Source organism: Rhipicephalus microplus, unplaced genomic scaffold (genome assembly GCF_043290135.1).
Source record: "Rhipicephalus microplus isolate Deutch F79 unplaced genomic scaffold, USDA_Rmic scaffold_56, whole genome shotgun sequence".
NCBI classification, from domain to species: domain Eukaryota; kingdom Metazoa; phylum Arthropoda; class Arachnida; order Ixodida; family Ixodidae; genus Rhipicephalus; species Rhipicephalus microplus.
Genome location: NW_027464629.1, coordinates 1,922,707 through 1,935,641, shown reverse-complemented (window position 1 = coordinate 1,935,641; position 12,935 = coordinate 1,922,707). Strand labels below are relative to the sequence as shown.

Here is a 12,935-nt window from a genome sequence, read left to right as displayed (position 1 = left end):
CTGGAGTCGTTCTAGGGACCCCGGACTAGGGGTTCCTCCCACGCCCTCTTTCACCATGCTTTTGGGAATAAAGATGTTTCTCCCTCTTTCTCTGCTATTGCGGCACCATTTCGAAAAAATCTCACGACTACGTGTTCATTGTAAACTCAAGTAAAACTTTCTCACCTCAACTAAACGCTGGGTGTTTTAGAGGCCCTTCAAGGCATGGGTTGTGCATCTCCTGTATGTAGTAGCCACCTCTAGCTTTAGTACTTTGAATGTGTGCTGATGGCGGTAATTGTATATGATGAATATATGATGAGAAGATATGAGATGGTGCTACTTGGAGTGTTTACTATATGAAAGGACACACAAGCAAACAGACGCATGAACAGACGGACGGACCGACCGAGAGACAGACTGACGGACAGATGGACGTTTAGACAGATGGAGAGACGGAAGGACATACACACGGTGGACGGACGGACACAGCAAGCGGATGATTCAGGGTTGGCCGATAAAACACTTCGAAGCTTCGCCCCGCTGATCATCATTACTCCGTGGATATGCTGCGATTTTTTAGGGGCGAAACTTTTCTTTTTCTAGCCTTGTCCTGCATGTAGCGTAAGCGAAAGAATAGACGAGAAAAAAGGAGCCCCAGTATAATCGACCGTGCTGTCTGATTGAAGTACAAACAAACTGCAGTTGAGAAAAGATATTTTAGATGGCGCTGTACTGCTACTCTCCCATAAGCTGCTGCGCGGGCTGTGCCTGGGTGTGTGAGGAAGAAGTGTCTCCATCAGTCTCCTCGCTAGTTGCCGTACGTGGCGGATTGTTGGTGGGACATGGACGAAACAGGGCGGTGGGCGCGTTAAAGACGCTTGCGCTCGGCTTCCTCGGCTTGCGTCTCGTCGGTGTTACCCAGGCGCCAGCTGCATTCTTGAACACTATCGGACGCATAGACGCATGCACGGGTGGATGGCTGGATGGTTGGACGCACGTACTGATAGACAGAGAGACAGACGGATGGACGGACAGAGAGACAGGCAGAGGGACATATGGACGGGAGGACAGATGCACAGACAGACAGACAGACAGACAGACAGACAGACAGACAGACAGACAGACAGATGAACGAACGCGCGGATGTATGAACGGATGAACGCACCAACGGTCGCATGGCGCATCTATGGGCGCATGGACAGACCGCTTCGGCGCACGGCATGAACGCTTCGCCCCAATCATCATCATACATTCTGCGGATATGCTGTAATTTAAGAAAAACGACCACGACAAGTGGCTGGGAGAGTCATGTCGCGTTTCCGCACCAGCTTGGTGAACGCTTACTTGCTGGGTGATTGTGCACGTGCTATGTATGTGCTACCTTTATGTCCATTTCCTTTCTTTCTGTTCCTTTCCTCTCTATTTTGTTCAAACGGGTAGGGTAGAAAATGGTTATTCTGGACTGGTTGACCTCTCTACCTTTCCTTCTCTGCTATTCTCTCTCTTACCCTATTCATTGTCATCATCGCGCCTTACTTTTCAAAAATGGTGACGTTAGTAACACGGGTAATTAGTGGGTATAAGGCTATTGCGTGGATAGTTTCGCCATTATTTGAGCGCGGTGGAAGAATCGCTGGTGGTAGAGAAAACTGAAGGCTTGCTGCTTGGTCAGACGTGTTCTGCTGTTTGCCGTACTGTTACTCTTTCTAGTTTTATTATCGTGTGAATAGTTTTCTGCTGACCATGTATAGCTTGCGGGTAGGTATTACACTTTTGCTGCTTTCATGCGGCTCGTGAGAGACGGCTGTTACACCAGCACAGTGCCGCATCTTACTCTGTTGTAACGGCCTTCTAAGACAAACAGATCTCGATTCGATTGTCCAGCGGAGCATAGCAGCCGTGAACCACCGAATCGATAGCGATGCTTCATCATGTGCACAAGTAAACGCCCAGCAATGTGGCGTGCCGGGCAGCCGTCACAGTACGTAATGAGACATAGCATACGTAATGCGGCACTAAACATGAGCTTTTACATCAGCGGTGCCCTTTTGTATTCACCCCGTGCTATTTATTTTCATTTCATCAGTAAATAGGTGCTTCAACGGGCATGTACGGCTTGTTTATCATTCATCTTTAGAATGCAGTAAAATACACATGAACAGAAAAAAATGTAAAATTGGCATGCACTTGCCTCTGATATTCAAAAACGAAGCTCCATTGAATCATCATATAACATATACAGCCCTTCTTTACGCCTAATAAACCTTGCATTTGGTTCTTTGGTTCTTTTTGACAGCGCCGTTGGTGAGCCGCATGGGTGCTTGTTGAAGTGATAAACAATCGTGCCATTTTAACTCTCTCTTCACTTAATGAAATAATGGTTTCACTTGTTGCCACTGGTAAAAATTTGATGACTAATTTCACTCGTTCACTTTACGTTTTCACGAAGAATAGCCGTATCGGTAAAGAGAGGGAGACAGGTACACACACTTTTTTCACTGAACTGTGAAGAAAACTGTTGGGCTGCTATTTTTAGTTGTATTTATGCCCGCATATCCGTAGAGTTTCTCACAATCATACCTAGAGAAAATTTTGGTGGTAGTGAGCTGCTGGATGCAAGGGAATGACGGGATACGTGAGCTTTGAACTTGACTCGGGTTTGTATACCTCAAAGATGTGTCTGGCTTCACGTTAAAATTAATGATTTCTTTCTAAAAGAGCATGTAATAAGCTATTTATTTTTTGTAATTGCACAAAAACATGCTGTATTTAACACTAAATCCTTCTAAGTTGATGTACAGTTTTACGAAGCGTGAGAAGTAACCAACGACCGCTAAACTTGGCCTGCAGACGACAAAACGAGCGTTATTTCCGCCGCACGTATGTCGTCTGTTTCTTTCCTTCTCCGTTTGGTTGTGCCGTCAAGGTAAGTGGGCTTTTATTATAGAATATAATACACGTGAATGAGATCTGCTTATAAACGTTTGCTATAGAAAAGCTTTATTTAGGCAGTCGTATTCGCTTTTGAGCCAAACCTCGCTCAACACCAGCCAACACAAGCCTCGCAGACACATATACCGTCATTCCCAGCCCAGCGCTCCATCATCGCTCCTTAAGAAATTCGCGTAGATGGTGGCGCCACACTTCCCTCTAGGTATTTGCGAGAAACTCTATGCGCACAATCTGTCACAAGTGGCTGTAATCCAATAATCGACACCAATCGTACACACTACAATCTTTTTCTCAGTGTGTGTTTTCACAAATTGTCATTTTCGTATGTTTTAAAGGGGTCTTCTAGCAAAGAATGGTAAATTTTGTAGGGGTCGAAAATGGAATAGAAATAATGAAGCTATGGGCCTTTTTTTCCACCTTTACTTTTCATGACCGCTTATGAATATAAGGTATCACCACCAGACTTTTTTTCTCTATTCGAACCTGTTCACACTTCCTTTCACTGAATCTGCTTCAGCTATATTTGCGACACCATGACGATGAGAGAAACAGAATAAGAATAACATTGGTGTCATACGATGCACTGTTGATCATCATTAAGCCTATCTAGAGCCAAATATCTCACCAATGATGGGCACGCTTCTTCTTCTAGCGTAAAGGGCTAATCGTGATAAAGAAATACGATCCGAATCAGGCCCGATCGTCATCAAAAGCGCGTGTGTGACCACGGTATAAAAGAGAGACAGAGAAATTAACCAGAGCTGAACTCGGAAGGCTACACTGCAATGGGCAAGGGGTAAGGAAAATTAGAGAGGAGAGAAACGTCAATGCTTCAGCCGACGTAGTAATTTGCCGCTTGATGTCACAGGCTGTGAATTATTCCAGTATTATTTAAAAAAAGTGTGCTTTTGTTGCCATTTGGAAATGTGATGGGCAGCCCCATGGTCGCAGTATATTTGTGATGGTAAAAAAACACATACGTCCAGGTATTCAACAGCAATACGATATCAAAACCTCTCGTGCAAATAAGTCGGGCAAAACAACAAGAAATGCACAATAGATTCACTGAAGTCCCAGTTGTTGCACTCGGTGCTGTATGCTATCTCGATCTTAAATGAGTTGGTGTTGTTGAACAATGCACCCAGGCACAGAAGGGTGCAATACAGTATCTTCAGGCACTATGCCACTAAAACGTCTTGCTTCAGCGCTGCCAAGTGATTGCGGCAACTACCGCAAGGGCCTCGCCTTTGAAGCTGCCACAAAAGCACGCAACGAGGCGAACCTTGGTAGAATATCTTTATCAAGTATTGACCTGCCTGTAGAGACGGCAGTTCACATATCATTGATTGCATTCCTTAGACCCATCTATACGGCTTCGATAAAATCATGTTGCTGAGTAGTCCTAGTGCACAAAGAAATCTAGTCCACAGTTGTACATCTACAGAAGTACGTGAACTTCCTCTGTTCTTACAGGTTTGTGACGTTTTGAGGAATGGTTGGTGGTAGGGCCCGCAGCCCGGTGTTCTCACAAAAGAAGCTGTTGTTTTTGGAGCAGCGGCATCCAGGATGGATCCAGTCTGAAATAGAAAAAACAAAGGTACTTTAAACGAGCAATAAAAAAGACAGGTATAAAGCCAATGTTCCTCAGTAGTGGACTTAGTCATGGAGCTTGGACAATAAAGTTGGCCGTAAACATGCTCTTTGGAATTCTGAAACTTGTACTAGATATTTTGATTAACTTGACGACACTTGGCGCGACCGGCATTGGCGTCAATAAATAAATAAAGAAGTAAATAAAAACCACCTGGCCTGCACGGGGCGCCGCACAGTCATAGTAAAAGCTACAAGATCAGTCTTTTTATGGAGCCTTTTTTAAGCACTTTTGCGGCAAATAGTACAAATGCCACTAAAATAGTTTTTCTGCAGTGGGCAAGCGTCCGCTACTCGATTGTTATTAATTTCTGGGAAATTCCTGTGCCCGCTACAACCTTGTAAAGCATCATATGTGCTTTGCTGATTCTTATATGCGCTTTGCGGATGATTGGACCTGAAACCTTCATAGGGTCAGTTTGTGTCGGTGTTTCAAATAACGATGCTTCAAGCGTTTTATGAAGAACTTAAATTTCAGCCGAGCTGGTATTCCGAGTTCATGAAGTTCACTGCTCAAGCATTCTTTCAAAACACAGTGTTGTATGAAATTACTTTTGTAATGCCTATAATACATTTGTCAGAGTGGCCTTCAATATTTCGTACGTTATGTATATACGATAACCTCATTTGTAATAAATACCATGTAACAGAGTAAAAACAAAGTGTCGGCGTAGCTCAAAAGCGCAATACTGGACTGCCACGCAGAGGGCCTTGCTTTGATTCCTAACTGATGCTAGTTTTTTTTTATTTTTATAGTTTTTTATATTTAGCGTGATTGTGGTTCTCGTTATTGGTGGAAACTAAAGACTTTTGCGGTCCAAGAATAAGCCCTTGTGACCTCATGACAGCTTTCACTGTAATTAAGTTCGTCAAATTCATGTGATACTCAAGTGGATGTACGTATGCTGTCGGCGTACCAAAAGCCACATGACTTCATTCGAAGATGAGATAAATGATGTCACCCTATGAATTCACAATGACGTCAAAGACGTCGGGAATTCGAGCCACCTTAGCGACCTAATTATGACGTCACAATGAAGTCAGAACATGACGTCTCATGATGGCGTCATTTTATGACTTCAACGATCAGTCAAAATCAAAGGCAGACCTATTACGAAGGCTGTGCACAGGCATGTGAGCTGCAGAAACCTTGTCATTCCTTCTATCTTGGAAGCTGTGCTAAATTGCATCGACTAATGAAACTCTCTGAGGTGCAGTTTGGAATATGGCCAAGTATTACATGCACTGAGGAGAAAAATCAAAGTAAGAAGGCGGCTTTCACTTTTTACTCGTCTTGGAGGTTACATAAAAGACACTGTGGATATTCCTGTTCAAAATATTTCCATGCCGAAGTCCACCAGTACGTCAGTGACGTGTTTTCGTCAGAAAATGACGCCAGAGAATGCATGATCTGATTTCAGAGAAGAACTTGAAGAAAAACGTTACAATGACTGTAGTAAAACATACGACCTCTTGGCCATTGACAACAATTGCCGGGTACGCTATTCATTGCGCCACGATCATGTGGGACGTCGTAGTTAAGTAAGTACCTATCCTGAGATGAAAGCCTAACAATCATTGATTCGAAAAAAAAGCAAAAGCTTGATGCTGCTTTTGCTTGCTGCCGGTCAGCTGCCAGCTCACAATATGATCGCCTGTATACGTGTAGCCAACAGCCAAAAAAAACAGTGTGTGGCACTCGCCTTTTTTATAATAAACGCATATAAAGAGAGGTTGGTGCCAATGTGTGGCGCCGGCTACTCCTCTTCATTTGTACAAAAGACGACATCGCATATTTCGTAGCAAACACAAGGCTATATAATGTACATAGCACAACACTTACACAATGAGTTCACGTTTTTCAATACTCAGATGTGTCCAAACCTCACAGAAGTGCGTCCAAGCCACATATAAATGCGTCCACACCACACAGAGCTTGTAAAAACACAAGTAATCATGCCAATTCAGGTGTCCACAAAAAATAACAGCATTTCCACGGAGTGAATGATGATGAGTGGGGCGAAGCATCCGTCAGCCTGTCCGTGCTTCCGTCCGTTCATTATTTCTCGCTTCCGTCCATCCGCGAAAACATCCATGCGTTTATCTATGCATCCGTCTGTATGTCCATGCGTCCGTCCACGAGTCTGTCCATCCGTCTGTCCATTCGTTCGTGCGTCCATCTGTCTGTACTTCCACGTTCATTCATCCGTCCTTCCGCCTGCTAGTCTGTCTGCCCATCCATCTGTGCGTCCGTCCTTGCGTTCATCTAGTGAACCCCCCCAAGTACCACCATCTCTCATATCGCATCCCCTGGGGCACATACCCGCTCTAGAGCGGGTATGTGCCACTGGTGGCTACTTACAAATACTACTACATACATTGGAGGATGTACAGACTATCGCTTTGAGGAGCTTCGCCTCTAAAACATGAAAGCTCTATAAAATGTCAAAGATAACCTTGTCTCTTAAGTACGGAACTGTTTTCAAAAAGGTTTTCACAAGAACACCATAGTGAAACACCAAAATATTGTTATGAAACATACTTGCTAACAATAACCATAACACATTTTTTTCTTTTTTATACTTTCGAGATATTTCTTATTCTACCAGAAAGTGAACAAGTGCACGCGCTGTAGTGGCTTGTAGCTTTCATTTTGGCCATGGACTTTAGATTTTCGCAATTCATTGAGGTCGCTTATTTAAAGAATATAATTTTTGTGAAAGTTTCTTTAGAGGCCCGTCAAAATTTTTGCAATGTAGAAGAATCTACTCCACGTCTTCTTGCACTACTCCGCATAAACGGTTGGACTGCCAGGTTTCCTTATTCTATACAGGAAGGACTTCTCACATTCGCCTTATGCCTACTAACAATGCCCACTGAGTCTTCCACGTTTAAGTACACATATATACCCTATAAAATGGACCAAGGAGTTACCGCCGCCGTAGCTCAGTGATACAGGATCAGACGCTTCATTCGAGGGTTGCAGGTTCGATCCCTGCTAATTGCAATTTACCTTTCGTCTACACTTCTTTGACTCATATACATTGCAATTACTTCCAATATCAACCCATGCATTCTTCCTATGTTGTCATTATTATTGTATGTAACAACTAAAATGACTCATTGAGTAACAATTAAAATGACAATTAAAGTAACAATTGAAATGGGCCAATGTAACAATTCAAATGAGTCATGGATTAAAATTCATCGTCTCACACTAATGTGAGACGATGGATTGCTTTAAGTTGATAGTGATTTTGATAACTGTAACGTCGTTAGTGTTACCACTGTAAAATCGTTATTCGAGTTGAAAATTAAGGTCAAAGGACCGTTTTTGAAGTTCGCGCCTAAATCCGGCTACGTGACACCGCTGATTCAAAACTTTAATTGTAGTTAGGTGACACTTGCTTGGGGAAGTTTCACGAAACTTGCTATGTTAAGTCCCTAGCCCATATTACCAGACAAGGTGCATTTTTAACCTGTATGTCTTAGTAAACTATGTCTAAGCTCATGCCGTCTTGGCACTTGGTGCTGGAATTTCAAGGTGGCGTTGTCGCCACATTTTCTTTTTGTGCGTTTTATCGCTTGCCAAGCGTCATCTCTGAGTGATCGCGGTAATTTTGGAATGTCGTAATGGCTTTTACTATTAACAGAAAATAATCTGCCTCTTCAGTATCCCTTTGAATTTACACTTCTTTTATTCATTCAAAACGAGGATCCCGTTCTGGCAGACTTTGTGCCCTCTCGTATATAGTGTCTGAGGGACTATAGTCAGCTACCACCTCATAATATTATAACGCTCCACGTGACACCAACAGCAAGGAAAAGAATGTTCTACTCTCGGTGTCATAGCTAATAGCGGCGCAGACCAATACTCCCATGTTTAAAATGTGCATATACACCCTTTGAAGTGAACGTAGGGATACCCCCCCCCCCCCCGTAGCTCAGTTCGCGGAGCATTGAACGTGTTCTTCGAGGAGAAAGAAACAAGAAGAGAAAAGACAGGGAGGTTAACCAGATGAACATTTGGTTTTCTATCCTACACTGGGGATAGGGGGATGGCGATTAAAGAGAGAAATAGAAAAGAGAAGGAGAGCATTGCACGCACAAACATGTACAGTCAGTCAGTCACTGAGGCCGGGAACTTTTCTGACCGACATGACTTCAGCATTCTTACATGCGACAGGCAAATTGCGACATTAGAGAGGGTCATGGGCGATCCGTGAGGACTAGTGAAGCGCTGAAAACACTGGATTGAGAACCTCCAGCATTGTCAGGGTGTGATAAGTGAAGTGCGCGTTTCGTGAAGTGCGCGAGTGCAACCAGTGTTCGGTTTAAAATGTGCGCGAGTGCACCGGCATAGGGAAGAAGACGACGACGACCGATGGTGTGGACGCGCGCTTTCGCGATGTATTCGGTGAGAAAGACGATGGGCAGACGAGGCGCGTGAAGTTCGGACCAATGAGAGGCCCCCACACTGGTTTGGAAGAAGCCCGAAGGAAGAACGGAGCAGACGTGGCCGGGACGTGACGGAGGCAAGCAGGCTACCACGGCGCGCGGGTGGCGGCCGAGTTCCTGAGGCAAGGCTGCTGCGGGCTCCCACCTGGTCGGGCACCCGAGCATCATCTATCGTCTGGCGTTGGCCAGGCCGCTCGTCGTCTGGCGTTGGCCAGGCTGCTCGTCGTTTGGCGTTGGCCAGGCTTCTCACTATATGGCTTTGGCCAGGCTCGTCCCGTTTCCATGGCTACGTCTCAGCGTCGGAGGACGAACGCTGAGAGGTCACTGACCTTGGTGCGCCCGGAGTTACTTTCAACCACGAGCAATGCTTGGGCCTCTGATCTACCTTGTCTGCACCCCATCGCATCAACCCTCGCCGTCTACAAGAGTGCCGCGACCGAACGGTGACCATCGCTTTTGCTATTGCGGAACTTACGCATCCTTAGCATTTCGCGGTCATTAGGTTAACTTCCCCTCGAATTTGTGTGCTTTGTTTGTTTTTCCTCTTATCCCTTTCTCTTTATCTAGTTTATTGAAAATATATTTAGTTGTTTTTCTTGTGTGCATAAACGGTCTCGTGTTCTCTTTACCGATGTGGGTTTTCTCATCGGTTTGTATGCACAAGAACCTACACGAGAGCTTGTGGGTTGACTAGCCTCGTGACAATTGGCGTCAGCGACAGGACGAGATTGTTTATGCAATTAAGGTTTTTACAGAAGGAGAGAAAATGACTACGTCTGATTTAATGGCGTTAGCGATACGCATGGGGCTAGAGGGCGATGAGTTGAAGACATGGCTTGATGAGCGTGAGGCACGAGCTTGCGAAGAAAGGGCAGCTGAGCGAGAGGCAAGAAAGGAGAGGATGGAACAGGCGGAGTTGGAACGAAAACTTGAGGCCGAATGCCAGAAGACGATTCAACTGCGTCTTCAACTTGCTCAGGTGGAAGGGGCCAGGGGATCCGCGGCGTCGGACCATGGTCGACAGGTGCGAAAACCGTGTAACGTTAACCCGCACAATTTCATACCCGGATTTATTGAAAACCGGGATGACCTTGATGCTTATCTCAAGAGATTTTAGAATGTGGCCACCGGTCAGGAATGGCCTAAGGATAAGTGGGCCACGGCACTGAGTCTGTGTCTGAACGGAGAAGCTCTCAAAGTATTTGGTCGCTTGTCTCCAGAAGAGGCACTTGACTACGAGAAAGCAGAGCTAGCATTACTGCAGCGTTTTCGTTTCACGGCGGAGGGCTACCGGGAGAAGATCCGGCATAGCAGACCTCAAGATGGAGAAACAGGCAAGCAGTATGCAACCAGGTTGGCAAGTTTTTTCGACAGATGGGTGGAGATGTCCAAGACAGCAAAAGAATATTCGTCTGTTCGAGATCTCATAGTAGTGAACAGTTTATCAATCAATGCCATAACCGCGTGGCGCTTTTCCTACCTGAGAAAAAATGTCGTAAGCTAGATGAAATGGCCGAGGCTGCGGACAATTTTTTAGAGGCCCAACGACAGTCAAATTTGTTGGTTTTTTGCGACAAAACGGAGAGCGGCGCCGCAGGAAAATGCAGAATTACAGCGGGGAAGTCTCCCACTCGAGTCTCCCACAAGACCATACTGTGACTACTGTCGCAAATTGGGGCATGATATTAATGTATGTACCAGAAAGCAGAACGTCACTAAGAGGACTTCTTGTATCTTGTCGCCAGAGGAAAAGGCAGAAGTAGTGAATGATATACCTGCGGAAAAGCAGGAGGAGAATATGACCAGTGCGGTAAATACGCAGCCAAAGTCAGGAAAACATCCGATGCCAGTGCTGCAGGGCATTATATTCGGCCAAGCGGCTTCCGTCCTACGGGATACAGGAAGCAATACAATGGTGGTTCGGCGTTATTTGGTGCCAGATGAAGCACTGACAGGAACCACGACGGCCTTGTTCTTAGCAGACGGGAGCCGGATCACGGTACCAGAGGCGAAGGTGGAGATTTTTTCGCCATATTTTTCAGGCACGTGTATCGTGAAATGCATGTCCTCCCCGCTATATGACATCATCGTTGGCAATGTGCCAGGATCTCGTGCTGCTGATGACCCTGCCAAGAAATGGAAAGAAAAACTGGCTGAAGGGAACTTCACTCCAAACGGCGTAGCCGAGACCTTGTATAAGATGAAAGAAGACTATCGTTTAAAGGCATCACTTGGTAGTATGAAGAGCACAAGCGTCCGGCCGGATTCAGCTGCAGTTAGCGCCAGAATTTGAAGATGATCAGGAGGGAGCTCGAGAGGGCCCAAGCAGAAGACAAGACCCTGGAAGCTTGCAGGGACAAAGTAGGGCAGGTTTTTTTGGCAGAGGATCGACCCAGTATTCCTTTGTCATGGAGAAGTCATTGATGTATCGAAATTACCGACTATCCTCTGGAAAATTGATACAGCAGGTCAAAGTTCCTCTCAAGGTGCGAAGTCAAGTGTTGAAGATGGCCCATGAGAGTTCGATGTCCGGGCATCAAGGAGTAACAAGAACGATTGATCGGGTGTTAGGTTCATTCTATTGGCCAGGGGTCCAGGAAGAGATTAAAAGATACGTGCGGTCCTGTGACACGTGCCAAAGAATGTATCCAAAGCACAAAGTAGTTAAGGCTCCTTTTGGGAAAATGCCCCTGATTGACACTCCTTTTGAGCGCGTGGCCGTGGACATTATTGGACCCTTAAAGCCGGTCTCAAATAGGGGCAACAGATACATACTGACCATGGTCGATTTCGCTACGTGCTATCCTGACGCCATTGCTTTGCCGGCGATCGACTCCGCGACTGTGACAGACGGGTTGGTCGAAAAGTTTTCCCGCGTTGGATTTCCCCGCCAAATCCTGTGCGATCAGGCCTCGTGCTTCACGTCGGACCTGATGAGAGAAGTAAACGATCTGTTGGCAATCAAACATCTGAGTTCGACGCCCTATCATCCCATGTGCAATGGTTTGGTAGAGCGATTTAATGGGACTTTGAAATAAATGCTGCGCAAGCTATGCCAAGAGGATCCAAAATCATGGGATCGATTGCTTGCACCACTTCTATTTGCATATCGAGAAGTTCCTCAGGCCAGCATGGGGTTCTCTCCTTTCGAACTCATTTACGGGAGATACGTCCGAGGACCACTTAACTTGTTAAAGGAGCTGTGGACTGGAGAAAAGATCGAAGAGGAGGTGAAAACGACCTACGGATATGTCCTCGATCTCCGGGATCGTCTGGAAAGAACGCTAAAATTAGCCCATGAGAACCTGATACGAGCGAAAACGACTCAAAAATATCACTATGATCGGAAGAGCAAGAGCCGTCAGCTGAAAGTTGGAGACCGAGCTCTTATTTTGCTTCCTACAACAGCGAATAAGTTGTTGATGGAATGGAAAGGGCCGTTTCCGGTCATTGGGAGAAAGGGCGACTACGACTATTGGCTGGACTTGGGGCATGACGCCAAACTTTTCCATATTAATATGTTAAAACGATATGAAGACCAGCAACCAGACACAATTCCACAAACAGCATCTTTTGTGGTTATGAAAGAGGAGGAGACAGATACCCCTCTACCAGCTTACACAGTTAAGCCGACTGTGGGTGTAGAAGCGATTCCGATCGGCAGTAGCTTAGAAGAAGACAAACGTACAGAACTTCGGAAGATTCTAACCACCTACCAAGATGTATTCTCTGAGATACCGGGAAAGACAAATCTGTTGGAATTCCGACTTCAATTGACGACCTCTGAACCGATCAACACACCGCAGTATCCTTTGCCGTTGGCCATGAAGGAAGTGGTAGAACAAGAAGTTCAGCACATGTTAAGACTGTGTGTGATTGAGCGATCCCATTCG

The 12,935-nt window shown here is 45.5% G+C and overlaps 1 protein-coding gene across 1 annotated transcript in view; it reads right to left on the bottom strand.

The window, feature by feature from the left end:
* LOC119174295 (uncharacterized) overlaps positions 1 to 12,935 on the bottom strand; it is a 201,056-nt gene that overhangs the window by 119,173 nt on the left and 68,948 nt on the right. Inside the window, exon 5 of the mRNA XM_075884923.1 lies at positions 4,406 to 4,511. Within this exon, the coding sequence (XP_075741038.1) occupies positions 4,406 to 4,511 (106 nt within the window). The remainder of the gene's footprint in view (positions 1 to 4,405; positions 4,512 to 12,935) is intronic.